The sequence below is a fragment of the Oryctolagus cuniculus genome, chromosome 3 (assembly GCF_051225735.1).
Source record: "Oryctolagus cuniculus isolate XC-2025 breed Fujian yellow rabbit chromosome 3, ASM5122573v1, whole genome shotgun sequence".
NCBI lineage: Eukaryota > Metazoa > Chordata > Mammalia > Lagomorpha > Leporidae > Oryctolagus > Oryctolagus cuniculus.
In genome coordinates, this window is record NC_142869.1 from 71,703,516 (window position 1) to 71,718,856 (window position 15,341).

At 41.0% G+C, this 15,341-nt stretch overlaps 1 protein-coding gene across 1 annotated transcript in view; it reads left to right on the forward strand.

The window, feature by feature from the left end:
* The window catches only part of LRP2 (LDL receptor related protein 2), a 227,247-nt gene that overhangs the window by 42,645 nt on the left and 169,261 nt on the right, over nucleotides 1-15,341 (forward strand). Inside the window, exons 2-4 of the mRNA XM_008258707.5 lie at nucleotides 3,370-3,477; nucleotides 6,804-6,929; nucleotides 13,737-13,853. Of these exons, the coding sequence (XP_008256929.3) occupies nucleotides 3,370-3,477; nucleotides 6,804-6,929; nucleotides 13,737-13,853 (351 nt within the window). The remainder of the gene's footprint in view (nucleotides 1-3,369; nucleotides 3,478-6,803; nucleotides 6,930-13,736; nucleotides 13,854-15,341) is intronic.

A 15,341-nucleotide genomic window follows, 5' to 3' on the forward strand; every position in this document is an offset into this window, starting at 1 on the left:
GCTCTGAATCCAAATGACTTATTTTCACCTTTGTGTACTGTTACTCTAATGTCTTCTCTGAACATATTTTTAGTCTAACACTTAGACCAGGAAGTTTGGGATATGGCTACTTATGAAGAAAGGATTACTCTTTTTTTTTTTTTTTTTTTTTTAATATTTGCAGGGCTACAAGGTGGGAAAGCAAATTTATCCTTACCTGTGTAATATAAATTTTCACGAAGGAGTCACCACACTTTAGACAAAATTCTCTTCACTGGTTTTGATTGTTGGAAATTTTCTGATGTCCATGAACTGTTTAGTGCAATGTTGGTCACCAAGCAGACTACCCTTTCTTCTCCAACCAAACTAGATGATGACTATGGATTCCACACCGGCCCAGTTAGTGTACTGAAATGTTGATAGAGGCTTTGAGGCAAAAAATAATCATTTTCTTACATTCAGTCTTCAATTTAGTGAAGTAAATTTTATTTATTTTTTATTTATTTATTGGTGAATAAGAAGACAATGATATGTGGCGTCAGTGTGCAGAACTGTTAGATTCAAATCCTTGCTTTGCACGTATCTGCTATTGGATCCCGAGCAAGTTACTGAACTGCTCTGTGCCACAGTTTCTTTGTTTGTAAAATGTTCATAGTGATATGTTCCATATAGACTTGTTATGAGGATGAAGAGTAACCTTTGGAGGACTTGTGGGGAATGGATGCTTATTTAAAACAAAAGTCTCAGAAAATGAAGCACATACAGTTCCAATTGAAATCAGAGGCACCTGCAATTGTTATCTGTCCGAATCTAGACTTCTTCATGAGTGATTTCGTTTTGAACAACGCGTATGCCTGTTATAGTAGAATGAATGACAGCCTTCTGACACCAGTGGAGCATTCTGGCTGATTGCTGAATGGCCACCCAGCATGATAAAGTGCCAGTTTGTTTTTTCTGGGGAGAGATTTCCAAACACTAGTCATTTGGGAGCTATAACAGGGATGGAAGTTACTACTGAAAAGGTGAACTTGACAAATGAATTATGGATCTGTTGATAAATTGAATGAATTGGATTTGATAAATTAATTTATATGATGGACTGATTGGGAGAGCAAATGTGAAAACCACTAGCTGTAAAGAACTACTTAATTGCACCGTTTCTCCTTCAGTTTCATTGTTATTTGTGTGATTTCAAATAATTGGCTCTGAAGTGGTTTTTTAAAATTTTTCTTATAAAGTGTTCTAAAAAATGGCTTTTGGTTCTATTCTGTGTTCCTGGTGTGTTTACCTTTGTATTTTAGCAAAAGCAACCAAAGTCCTCAAAGTTTGACTTGAAGAGATAGCGTTAACTATCTATATTTTTGTAGCAGGCAGCATACTGCTGTAAGAATTTTATTCTATATACTTAGTTTATAAATTTTTGTTTTCTTTTTTTTGCCCCACAGCAATATGAAACTTGCTGTAAGTGGACTGTCCTTTATAATTGTTAAAAATTTTCTATCAGAGATTATTAGATACTGAAGGAGACAAATGTACCAAACTTATAAATATATTGCATTGGGTTACTAACAATAGACCTAATTGATAAAAGTGATTTAATATATGTTGTGTTAATAGCTAAACCTCCAAAGCCCCTAATCTCCCATGGAAATATTGCTTTGTAGAACAAAATCCAATGAGAAGTTCTGGGATTCCAGAGTGAATTTGTACATTCCTTAGGGGCATTTTTGCAAGGGAGGTTGTTGTGTTTTAAAGGTAGTTGATAAGAGACCTGCACCACCAACCCCAGACCTGCACCACCAACCACCATCATGCATTAGTCTATAGAAGGTATTTGGGTGTACGTACTCCTGTACCACTCGGTACCACCATTTAGCCAAGGGAAGTTTCTGACCATTTGCAGCATACATTATAAATCAGGATGTCACTACCAGACAATCAGATTTGAACATTCCATGAACAAAGTAGCCTATATTCCCTAGGAATAGATCACTTAACTATGTTTATGTCATGCTGTTGATATGCCTGAATTTACACAAGTCAGGATAACACATTGTTTATTTATTTTAGGAGCAGGTAATTGATCTGTATATTTACCTAATTTTGGGTTAATTAGCCAAAAATTGAAATGAGTAATTTAACATGATTACTTAAATACGGCGGGGGTTGGGAGGGGAACACAATTATTCTTCCAACCCCGAAAATTACCCTTATCCTGTGGGTTTGTGAAAGAGTAATTTTGAGTCTTCTCCAAGTTGGGCTGATGTTGGCTGCTCTCTTTAAAAAACTTTCCTTCTTGGCACAGAGTACTTGGGAAGGACACTGGCCAGATATTTGGGGAAGCTTGGAGGATTTCCAACTGCCAAACGAGTCCCCTGGAGAGAGCCAGGAAAATTGCAGAATGTATCTGTTGAATGAAATGAACTTGTTTAAGTCGTATTCGATTTCTAGCGTTCCTGCCATTCAGGGATGTGGTAACCTTCATTGCCAAATGTGTGCACTTTGGTTGATAGCAGAGATTTTTGGGATTTTGGGTCTTTTTGTTTTTTGAATATTTCAGAATTAAGCTGACAACTTACAAGTTAGATTTTTTAAAAAATCCAACATGTTAATCTGTGTCTAAAAGCTGCTATATGTGATTTAGTAATAAAAAGCCACTTTGAAGAATATTGAGTGGGAGACTCACTAAAGCACAGCCAAGCAAATGAAAAGTCACTCATGATGTTATCAACCAGAGATAACCACTGTTAACATTCTGGCCTTTTTTTTTTTTCCTTTTCTTTCTTTTTTTTTAAATATGTGACTGTTATAGGTAAAAATTTGCCTCTTATTTTTGCTACATTATAAAAATATCTCAAATACTTTGAAATTCTTCATAAACATTTTTATCAGTTCTTAAAATGATAATGCACAAACAGAAAAGAGAAACATTTAATCTTTTTCTTACTATTGGACATTGAGGAGGTTTGCAGTTTCCTTTGTTAGAAATAATGTCATGATGAAAATCTTTATTCTTTTACAAAAATCTTTGTGAAGTTATCTGGCTAGTTCTTGTGAAGTTCTGAGAAGGAAAAGTACTCGTTTAAGAATAAACATTGTTTGAAGGCAAGATACCTGTTGTCAAGTCACTTTCCAGATGGGTCGCATCAAAGCACACGCCAGTCAACTGGGGAAGAAAATGGTCCTCCCCTGGACCTCCGTGAAAATCTTTTTATATTATCGTTTCAAAAATGTTTTCCTGCTTTTATAAATCGTTTGAATTCCTTGGATAACTGATTAGTTGAGTAATTTTGATTATTATAAAAATTTGCATTTCTTCAGTGAGAAGTCTGTGGGGACCTCATTTTTTCTTTTTTTTTAACCACCTTTCTGTTTCTTGCTGTGTTGCAGAATGTCACAGTGGGCATTTTCGTTGTGGAAACGGACATTGCATCCCTCTGTCTTGGAGATGTGATGGAACCAGAGATTGCTTGGATGACACAGATGAAGCTGGCTGCCGTAAGTGGGGAGGTGCAGGCTGAGCCCTGTTTTGAGTAGGCTGTTAGTGGCAATTTCAGTTGTGCTTTTGGGGAATAGAGCCAGGCTTGTTCAGCTTGTTCAGATCTTTTGAGATCTGTGTGGTTGAAGAGGGAACTGATGGCATTATTCCTTGTTTTACTCCCTTTCAGTTTAATCAGTTTCCATCTTATCTGTACCCATGATTATTTCTTTGATGCAGATATAAATTTGTGAGTGGTTTTCTGAAGCCTGCAAATGACTATTTTGATTATTTGCTTGGGAAGTTTTGTGCACCAACAAGAACAACAACAAAAATAATATTATCCGAATTACCATAATTTGAATTCGAGGAGTCTACTTTTGATTTTTCATTTTATTTAAACATTGTTTTAAAAGATTTTATTTATTTATTTGAGAGGCAGAGTTAGAGGGAGAGAGAGAGAGAGAGAGAGACAGAGAGAGACACACAGAGAGAGACAGAGAAAGAGGTCTTCCATCCACTGATTCACTCCCCAGATGGCCATAATGGCTGGAACTGGGCCAATCTGAAGCCAAAAGTCAGGAGCTTCTTTCAGGTCTCACACGTAGGTGTAGGGGCTGAAGCACTTAGACCATCTTCCACTGCTTTCCCAGGCACATCAGCAGAGAGCTGTATAGGAAGTGGAGCAGCCATATGGGATGCTGGCACCGCAGGTGGATGCTTAACCTACTATGCCATAGCACTGGCCCCTTATTTAAACATTTCAAATTTATTTATTTTATTTATTGGAAAGGCAAGGGGGAGAGAGAGAAAGAGAATGAGAGTGAGAGAGGGTCCCATCTGCTTGTTCAATTCCTAAATGCCTATTAGCAGACAGGCCTGGTTGCAGTGAAGCACAGAACTAAATCTGCTTCGGTGGCAAGTGCTTACAAGGCTGCCTATTAGCTGGAAGCAGGAGCAGAGCTGGGACTCAGACCTAGGCACTGGGATGTGGTTTGTAGGCATCCCAAGCAGCATCTTAACCACTATTCCAATACCTGCCCCGAGAAGTACATTTTTTTTTTTTAAGGTTTGTTTATTTGAAAATCAGAGTGACAGAGAGAGAGAGAGATAGTTTGATTGAGGGACACACACACACACACACACACAAACACACACACAGATCGTCCATTTGCTGGTTCACTCTCCAAATGGCCATAACAGCTGGGGCTGGGCCAGGCTGAGGCCAGGAGCCAGTATCTATCTCCTTCCAGGTCTCCATTTGGGTGATAAGGCCCAAGTACTCAGGCCATTATCTGCTGCCTTCCCAGGCACATTAGAATGAAGCTGGATCAGAAGCAGAGTAGCTGGCACTCAAACTGGCACTCCAGTACTGGATGCTGGTGTTGTAAGAGACAGCCACAGGTAGCAGGTAAAGCTGCTGCCTGCGTGCCAGCATCCCATATGAGTCCTGGCTGCTCCCCTTCCAATCCAGCTCTCTGCTATGGCCTGGGAAAGCAATAGAAGGTGGCCCAAGTCCTTGGGCCCCTGTACCTGCATGGGAGACCTAGAGCAAGTTCCTGACTCCTGGCTGCAGATCAGTGCAGCTCTGGCCATTGCAGCCAATTGGGGAGTGAACCAGCGGATGGAAAACCTCTCTCTTTCTCTCTCTCTGCCTCTCCTTCTCTCTTTGTGTAACTCTGACTTTCAAATAAATAAATAAATAAATCTTTTTTTTTTAAGAGACAGCTATAATACTGGCACAAAGGAGCCTATTTTCGAATAAAAGATGTAGTGTAACTTGTGTGAATTACCATAAAGAAATCAGAAAAATGGCTAGTGTATTCTTGAGTTTTTAAGAAAAAATTCTAATTAAAAAGTAAGACTACATAGTAAACAAACTAACAGGATGAATGCAGCAGTCCTTCCACATAGAGGGAGAGGCAGACATGGATAATGATGGGAGCCTGGCCCACAAAGAGATGCTGCAGATTCCTGAGCTGGATTGTAAGAGTGCTGACTTCCTCCCACCTGGCTAAATGACTTGTAATCAGAACTTATTGTGTCAAAGGTGTCATGAATTATAAATCACTTTTACATATAATTCATCAACAATCTTCAGAGGTAGGTTTCAGATTAGGAAACTGAGGCTTAGAGAAGTGAAGTCATTTACTAAAGGCCTCAGTGTTGGAGAGTGCCAGGCACAAATTCCAGCTTTAAGTCCGTGATGCTTCCCAACCTGCCTTGGGTGATCAAGCACTCTGCTGCAATTTCCTTCTTTCTGGGAAGCAAATGGACAAAGGCTATCATCCAAAAACCAGTGGCGGTGGAAAGTAGATGGCAAAATTAATTTGGCTTTGAATTGTTGGCCATTCTATGGCACACCAGTGAAATTGGCTTGTTCAGAAAATGGTGCATTTGAAGGGTGAGGAATAGGTCCAACTTTGACACACAAATGGATCACCTGGGATCTGGTTAAGGAGCAGATTTGGATTCCATGTGTTTGTGGTGGGTCCTGAGGTTCATCATTTCTCCAGGATTCCAGTCGATGCTGATCCTGCTCTTCTGCAGACCATACTTTGGGCAAAGGAAATAGCTATATTTGTGGAGATGTGATCAAATGCTACCAATTTGACTCCTCTGGGCTTACTGAGTTCATTTTTTGCTAAACAATAGGAACAAAAAGTCAAGTAACAGTGTACCTGGGATAAAACAATAAATGAGCAGTTACATCAACAACAATCACAGGGATTGCTATTATATTTCAATGTCCTACAATGATAATAGTAATATTACCAACAATAGGAGTAGCAACTAACATTATGTGGCACTGTTGAGAACATTATTAAATTTTTTTTGCAACAAACCATGAGATAAGAATAGTCTCCATTTTATGATGCATACATTAAAGTTCAGAAAACCTTCCAAAACTCCTAAAGTAAGTAAATTGTGGAAATAATAGTCATTTAATTCTGGTTTGGTCATCCTTTCCAAGTATCATGGAGTTTTGGACTCATGCTATTTAACTATTGGCTATTACAAAACATTTCAAATAATTTAACAATAACTCATGGTTAACTTTTACTTCAAAACTTAATGTGATGCTTTTGTCCTAAGTTTGCACAAAAGCATGTGTCTAGCCTGTTCTATGTTTCTGTGTTGATTTGGATCATCATTTTGTTGAGACACCATTGCAGGGATTATTTGACAGTGAACTGTCATTGCAGGCTACAGATTATCCTAAGACATGTTGACCATTTGCCTTCAGATATCTGGAGGAGTTGATACACATTTTTTTTTAAATCAGCTTTGGTAAAATGGGGGTGTTTGTTTGCCCTAATGAGTGCTTTTTTCTGGTTTGTTTTAGCTCATCCCTCCTGCCATCCGGGCTTTTTCCAGTGTCAGAGTGATGGGGCCTGTATCCCACACTCCTGGGTATGTGACAGTGATCTGGACTGCCAGGACGGCTCAGATGAACAGCAGCAGCATTGCCGTAAGTGATTAGAGAGGAATCTCGTTTGGGTCCTTTGGACATATGAAATCTAGCCTAGCACAAATAGGTGACTGCCAGGCCCGAAGTGGTGAGGGAATCCGAATCAGCTGTTTCATCCAGGGGTTAGATGATAGTGAAAACATGAGTGGCCTGAAGAATTGTAACCCTGGTCTTTAATTTGGATGTGTTAGACTCAAGCAAGAAGCATTTTTATTGGTATTTGTGGGTGAGGGTCTTGGCATGCGTGCTTAGCAGGTGGATGAGTCCTTTCGCTCCTGTGGTGCACTCTGCATTGGAACTCTCCATCCCTTCTACCTCACTATTAAACCGCCTTCTCTGAGATTGAGTGAAGTGGGAGCTGGTAGGTGCATCTGTAGGAGGCATTGTTGGTGGTTGCACAGTAACTGCTGCTGTAGGATAGGCTGCAACAAGAAAGAAAATAGTAGCAATGAAGTAGACCTGGGAAACAGTCAGATTCCTGGGCATTGACGGGGTTCGAGATATTACCTGTAAGAAAGTTCTGATTTCCCCAGGCATAAAACTGGAAAAGAGTGTTTTAGTGCGAATGAAAATAATTTTGGGTGGGAGAATTATCTTGGGTAAGTATAAAATGGAAAACTGGGAGAAGTTTGCCTTCCGTGCATAATTTCATTGCTTTGCCTATAAGGATGTTTGTATAATTTTAAAACCACCATTGTAGCATTGTGGGCATTTTCATTCCTACAAGGAAGGAAAGCCACAGCTTAAAGAAAAAGGAGATCTATATATGTGGGGAGCAACTGGGAGCAACTCGGACTAGACTAAGTTACTGGAATTAAGACTTATTCTATGCATCTGCTCTCCCACAATATGGCGCTGGGAGAGGAGGAAACAGCTTCTACACAGCTGCCTCCAGTTCAACCAATAAGCAGCAGGAGCTGCTCCTGATTGGAGGAGAGCAGCTTACCGGGCGTGTGGGTAGCAGAGTTGGGATTGGTGGAAGAGGACTATAAAGGAGGAGAGAGACAACATGCACCAGGAACATCTAAGGGGAACATCTATCTGAAGGAACACCTGAGGAACATCTGAGCAGCCCCCGAGGGAGCCGGCCGGCGGTGTGCCGCTCCCCCGCGGAAGTGGGGAAAGTGGCAGGGGGAACCGCCCTTCCACGGAGGTGGAAGGGACGGTAGCCAACCCGGGAAGAACCAGCAGCAAACCCGGGGAGGGCCGAGCAGACGGAAGAACAGCACAGGGTCCTGTGTTGTTCCTCCACGAAGACAGGGAGCGACATATATAGTAAGAAGCCTAAGTGTAGGTTGTTCCAGTTTTGACTAATTTCCAGCTCAATAGCATTATTCACTTTCTCCCACTTTTCTGCCCTGTTTTATTTATTCTGTTAGTTTCCTGTGATTACATGAAAGTTGGTAATGTCTCGCATTTAGATTCCTATAATGTATCTTTCAATATCCACAAGAAAGAACATCAAAATCCTCCCCCCCCCTTTTTTAAGGCTTATATACTTCTGCTCCCCCCCCCCCCCAAAAAAAAAGGAAAAGAAACCCTGGAAAACCTTTCAGCAGGTCTAGCTTGGACCAATATGGAAACTGGAGAGAAGGCTGGAATGAACCACCTCATGGCCTTGACCCCAGCTACCCCTTTTTTAAATTAATTTATTTATTTGAAAGAGTTACACAGAGAGAAAAGAGGCAGAGAGAGAGAAAGAGAGAGAGGTCTTCCATCTACTGGTTCACTCCCCAAATAGCCACAATGTGCAGAGCTGTGCCAATCCAAAGTCAGGAGCCAGGAGCTTCTGTCAGGTCTCCCAAGCAGGTGCAGGGGCCCAAGGACTTTGGCCATCCTCCACTGCTTTCCCAGGCCACAGCAGAGAGCTGGAAGAGAAGTGGAGTAGCCGTGTCTTGAACTGGTGGCCATATGGAAAGCTGGCACTGCAGGTGGTGGCTTTACCCCCTACACCACAGTGCCCGGCCCCATCCCAGCTCCCCTTTGGAAGTGTCCAGCTCTAACCCCTTTGTGGCATTCATCATTCATTTCACCACATTGTGCCTCATTACATGCATGTCTTAGAAACCATGGACACTTGTCATCATTCTATGCTGGTGACATCAGTCAAGATTTAGTTGGCATTTCCACATAGTCACTGTCCACAAAGATCAAAGAAGAAACATTGTGTTTTTGATGACTACTTTGATTACTTCATATGGATTTTGTTTAGGTTTTTTTTTTTTTTTATTTGACAGAGTTAGACAGTGAGAGAGACAGTGAAAGGTCTTCCTTCTGTTGGTTCACCCCCAAAATGGCCGCTATGGCCAGAGCTACACTGATCCGAAGCCAGGAGCCAGGTGCTTCTCCTGGTCTCCCATGCGGGTGCAGGGGCCCAAGCACTTGGGCCATCCTCCACTGCCCTCCCGGGCCACAGCAGAGAGCTGGACTGGAAGAGGAGCAACCAGGACTAGAACCCGGCACCCATATGGGATGCTGGTGCCGCAGGCGTAGGATTAACCAAGTCAGCCATGGCGCTAGCCCCAGGAATTTGTTTAGTTTTTATAGTGACTAGCAATGGTGATTCCATGGCCTTCAGTATAAAAGATTGGAATTTAGCCCAGGTCTGTAGAATTTAGTATTGAGTGTGAATTCTTTTCAGTTGGGCCACTGAATGCCAAGGACCTTTTGAGGAAGAGAATGCCTCAAAATTCTCAGAATACCCAGAAGTTTTGATTTGGTTTATGCATAAAATGAAGACTATACAATTAAATAGCCTGTTAGGCTGGCCATGGGGTCTGCCAGCAACCAAGAGATGCTAATGATTGCGATGGCATGGTTAAGGGGAAACCAGCAACCTTGGGGCTGTGAAGGGTGGTGGTGGGACTGTCCTGAGAAAGACTGGGACAGGAACTGACTGGGCATGCCATGTCCAGATGGGATCCAACTATGTGTCAGGAATTGAGGTGGAAAAGCCAAAGGGGACTGCCAGATCTGGAAGAGGGAGATGGGAGATGGAAGTTCAGAAGTACTAAGAAGAGGAGGGAAAGCATGAAGCACAGAAGGGAGCAGGAAGAACTCACTCGTAAGGAGTGTGCCTGGACCATGATATTCTCTGTGGCGTCTCAAAGGCCCTGGGGACTTGGGGAGCGAGGGTGGCCTATAGATACTGGTGCTCAATGGGGACAGGATGCAGCTGGATTGGGACTCTCTGCAGAGTGGTGATAATGCTTTATTCAGCTTTATGTCCCCAAGACCTGGCATTCTGTCTGCCAAAGAGTAGAGTCTTTATAAATAGACACCAAATGCAGGCATGACGAGTTATGCACTTTTTGGCTAGATGTGCCATTTTGGCTCCATTTTCACTTGCTTCAGGCATAGATTGTGAAGAACGCTGAGCTGTCTTTTGGGTTACAACTTGTGATAGATGGCCCTTTACTAGTGATAACACTTTGCAGAGGGAATATGAGGTGCTAAGAGCCACTGCTTAGGGAAAGAGACTGGCAATAATGTTTATAGCAGTAAATTATAAGCATTGCTACAATCATTTTAAATGAGTATGGATTTCATATGGTAATTCTCATATTTTAATGATAAAAAGCTTCTTTATTAGATATTCTTTAATCACAGACAAAATATGCCACTGCTATGCTCACTCAGGTCATCGGAGGACTCCTGATTGCCAACTGCAGTGGACACTTTTCCTTCCTCGCCACACTGAATGGACTTTTCTACTGCACTGCCTCGGCTGCTGAAACTCCCTAGTCTCTTGTCTCGCTTCTTAGCTGCTCTGGTCTTTCAGTTTTGTTTTCCCCTTCTCCTCAGTCTTTGAGTATTGGTGCTGCTCAGAGAACTGCCATTTGTGGCTCTTCCCATTCTATACACTGTCCCAGGATGATCTTGCCATTCTCATGATTTTGGTGATGCTCTGTGGACTGGTGAGACCTAAATCTATAAATCCAGCTCAACTCAAGATGTCCCAACTGAACTAGTCGTCTTTTCATCTGAACTGACTTTTCTTTCTATGTTTGCTTGTTTGCATGTTTCTACCTTGATTCATAGGAATAAAATGTATTCCGCAAGAAGATATTAGCAGAAAGTATAAAATCAATCCTCAAACTAGAGTTTTGTGAAATTATTTTATAATGAAAGTATTTTATTACTTAAAAAAGTTTTTTGTGACATGAAAGATGGAATCAATTAACATGAACATGTTTCATGATCACCTTGGCACCCATGGTAGAAACTTGGAAGTTGCTCTTGGTTCTTGCCTATTGCCCACATTTAGTCACCAACTCCTGCCTAACATGTCTGAAGTGTATATTTTCTTTTCATTTATGCTACCACTGCGAACCTCTCTCATCCGGGTGATGGCAGCAGCCTTTGAACTGGCCCTTCTGTCTCCTATCTTGTGCCCCCAACACTGATGCTGGAAAGATCTAACTAAAACTTTTGGTAGCTCTCCACTTCCAGGAGAAAGTTCCAGATCCCTTTTACAGTTCACAGTAGCCTCCTAGATGTGGCTGGGTTGACTTTTCCATGTCTAACAACTTGCCATTGAATTGTCCATTCGTGGCCCACCCTTTTGCTGCCAGACTGCTTGGTTCCAGGTAGCTCCTTTTTCTTTTTTGCTGTAGCTAGCATCTGATTCAGGCCAGGAGGAGAAACTGTCCCTGTGCACGATGCTATCCGTCAGTGAATTAGGCACCCACCGTGGTGCATCTGTACTTCCTGTGTGCCTATAAGTCCACTTTCACAATTGTCTTCTAATTATTTCTCCAGGTCTCCCCAAGGAGAATGAGCTCCTTGAGGGTGGCAGTTGTGCCTTTTCATCTTTGTATTCTCTTTGCTGGTGTACTTTGTGGTACACAACAGCCCTCAATAGATGTTTGTGGAACAATGTGATTTCAATTTGTCCTTTCTCTACATTTGAATGAGCTTTTACTGCTGGTTCATAAATCATTTGAAATCTAAGCAGAAGGCATAGAAATATTTGACTAGAGTTTAAGGAGAAAGGCAAGGAACTAAAATAAAAGCTCCTGGTTTAATTTCATATTTTGTATAAGGCGACTCATGACTTGCCTTTTCAGGAATAAAGAAAAGGAATAAATATAAGAAGGCTCTTTAATTTTATGTGGAAATTGGCAATGCATACTTAAATTTAGCGAGGAAGTATTAACCTTCTCAACTTTATTCAGATAAAATCATATCTTCGCTGCAGTCAGAGTTCAGACATTTAACTGCCTGCCTTCTGGAAGAGTCTATTCTTTGTAGTAGAAGTAAAATTTAACCCACAGTTATAAACTAACAGGAGAAAATATGGAGTCATACTGTCAAAATGTCAGGTATAGGCTGGCTGGGAACTTCTGTTTGTTATTCAAGAGTTACATGACACATTCCTGATGAGTCTATTTTATTGGTTAAGCAGAAAATATAGGAACAAAGTGACAAGGAGGATGTAATCAATTAGGTGTCAAAAAAGGGATTAATTATGTATGTTTAAACTGTCAAGTACAACTCTAAAACTGTCATTTTCTGCTTGTCTCTTAGACAGATATTCCTTGTTAAGTTTTGATGGCACATTTCTTAACAGATGTCAGATTTTATTAGAAGATCAAAGTTTGCTGAACCTATGTGTCTTTACTCTGTAGAAGTATAGGAAATTCTGTAAAACTCCAGGATAAAACTTTTCCTTCCGTTAGAGGGTTACAGTCTTCCTTTATTTAAAAATATTTTTATTTTATTTATTTGAAAGGCAGAGTTACAGAGAGAGAGAGAGGGAAAGAGAGAGAGAGAGGGAAAGAGAGAGAGAGAGAGATCTTCCATCTGCTGATTCACTCCCTAAATGGCTACAACAGCCAGCACTGGGCCAAAGCTAGGGGTCAGGAGTTTCTTCTAGGTCTCCCACATGGGTGCAGGGGGCCCAAGATCCTGGGCCATCTTTCGCTGCTTTTCCAGATAGTTAGCCGAGAGCTGGAGCAGAAGTGGAGCAGCTGGACTCTCACTGGTACCCATGTGGGATGCCAGGATCGCAGGCAGAGGCTTAACCTGCTCTGCCACAATGCTGGCCCCTGTGTTACAGATTCTTCTTTTTATGTGGACAATTTAAAAATTCCATTCCATAATAAATTAATATTCCCAAGTCATGGTAATTCCTGCCTCAGATTTACAGAGTAGCCTTCACATCTTGCTTGCAGGCATTGATTCATTTGATTTTATTGATTTATCCAGAGGCAAATTCAAAAAACTGCTGATGTCTTTGCTCTACTTACTTTAATTAGGACAGGACAAAATCAAATGGGAAAAATCAAGCTAATTATAAGTTTATTTCACTTAGATTGACACATGGTCAATGCAAGATAGTTTATATAATAGAGAAGGCTAAAAAAATGCACTCATTGTCATTGCTCAGGTGTAACTATTGCTAACTCTTTGACATATTTTTGTTTTGTTAAAAGAAGGATCTCAATGTGGAGTGTGAACCATCCTTGGTTAATGCTTACATCTGCAAAAGTCTTATTTCATTCATCTTCTTTACCATTGCTTTTCAATCTATATTGTGTTGTGAACACACATTGATGATGAAATTGACCACACGAGTCCATTTAAGTGTCAATACTATTAAGATACCAATAATAGCTTTGCTTTTGCACTGTGAGCTCGGCTTGGCAGTAGTTGCTATCCCTAGTGTTCCTAAGAACTTTATGTTAAATATACCCTGTACTTGCCCTTTCTTTGCAATACTCTCACCAACATTTGGGAAATATCAATAGATTAATCTGTGTCTGGCGGTATTAAAAATGCAGTAATATTTTTTCCCCTTCACAGCTGGGAGAACATGCTCGAGTCACCAGATGACGTGCTCCAATGGTCAGTGCGTCCCCCGCGAGTACAGATGCGACCGCGTCAGAGACTGCTCGGATGGAACTGATGAGAGAGACTGCCGTGAGTCCCTTTCAGTCCTTGCACTGTCTTTAGTTTCACCCTTGTCCCTTTGGCATTTTAATCAATTTGTTAGGTTTGTTGATGGACAGAAATGCCTACAATACACCTGTTGTTATTGAAATCTCTTGGCAGATTCTTTTGTGGATTAGAGGTGATGTTCTGATAGGAGTCTGTTTTTCACAGGACAATCTAAGTGTGTCCTGCCCTAGCACATCAGGTTATTATGTTTTTTGAAGTCAGAAACTTCTAACATTAGCACAGCATCCGAGAGGATCACTGAATACCTGGAGTACAAAATCCAGTTTGGTTAATTTTAACTTTTTTATACCGCTGTGGTAAGTTTCTGGGTCAAATTTCTCATTAGTTTTTCTGCTCTTGTGGACTCAACATTTTCTCTCTTTCTTGCTTTTTGAAGATTTATTTTATTTCTTTGAAAGACAGAGTTACAGAGAGCGAGAGTGAGAGTGAGAACGAGAGAGAGATCTTCCATCTTCTGATTCACTCCCCAAATGACAGCAACAGCCAGGACTGGACCATGCCAAAGGCAGAAGCCAGGAATCTCATCTGGGTCTCTCATGTAGGTGCAGGGGCCCATGGACTTGGGCCATCTTCCACTGTTTTCCCAGGTGCATTAGCAGGGAGCTAGATTGAAAGTGGAGCAGCCGGAACTCCGGTGTTGTATGCAGTGGCTTAACCTGTTACACCACAATGCTGGCCCTGGACTCAACATTTTCTGGCTTACCTTTGTAAAGTGTGACATATTGCAAATGGCTCTATCTAAAATAACAGCATTCTATATCAGTCTGTGACTAAACGCAAAAAGAGATTCAAATAACAGTATAGTATGTATAACATATAAATATTACCATAATCCAAATAAGAAAGGGTGATGATGGTACATTGTGCACCAACAAATAAGTAAAGAGTAACTTGACTTTCTTGCAATTTATTTACATATCCATGTTTTGAAATCCATGCATAGATTTTTCATAATGTACATTTTTCATCAACTTTTTAAAAATCCTTATATGGATGGATTTCAGATTTTTTACTGCATAACAACATCTTTTAAAAAATTATTTGCTATTTATTTATTTATTTGAAATGCAGAGACACAGAGAGAGAGAGAGATACCCAAATCCCTGCAATAACTGGGGCTGGGCCATGGTAAAGCCAGGAGCCAGAAACTCAATCTAGGTTCCCATAATGAGTAGCAGGAACCATCACCTGCCCTCTTCCAGGATGTGCATAAACAGTAATTTAGATCAGGAATAGAGGTGGGGATTGATTCTAGGCACTCCCGCCTGGGATGTACACGTCTCAAACTGGGTCTTAACTCTAAGCCAAGTGCACATTCTCAAAAGTTATATCCTTTGATTCTGTTTTCCATGAACCTTTGGAAATACCCTGCTATACAGAAAAGGAAAAACTTGTGCCTAAAATGGTCCAGATTCTTGCTGTATCCATGCCCTTGTCACACTCTACGTT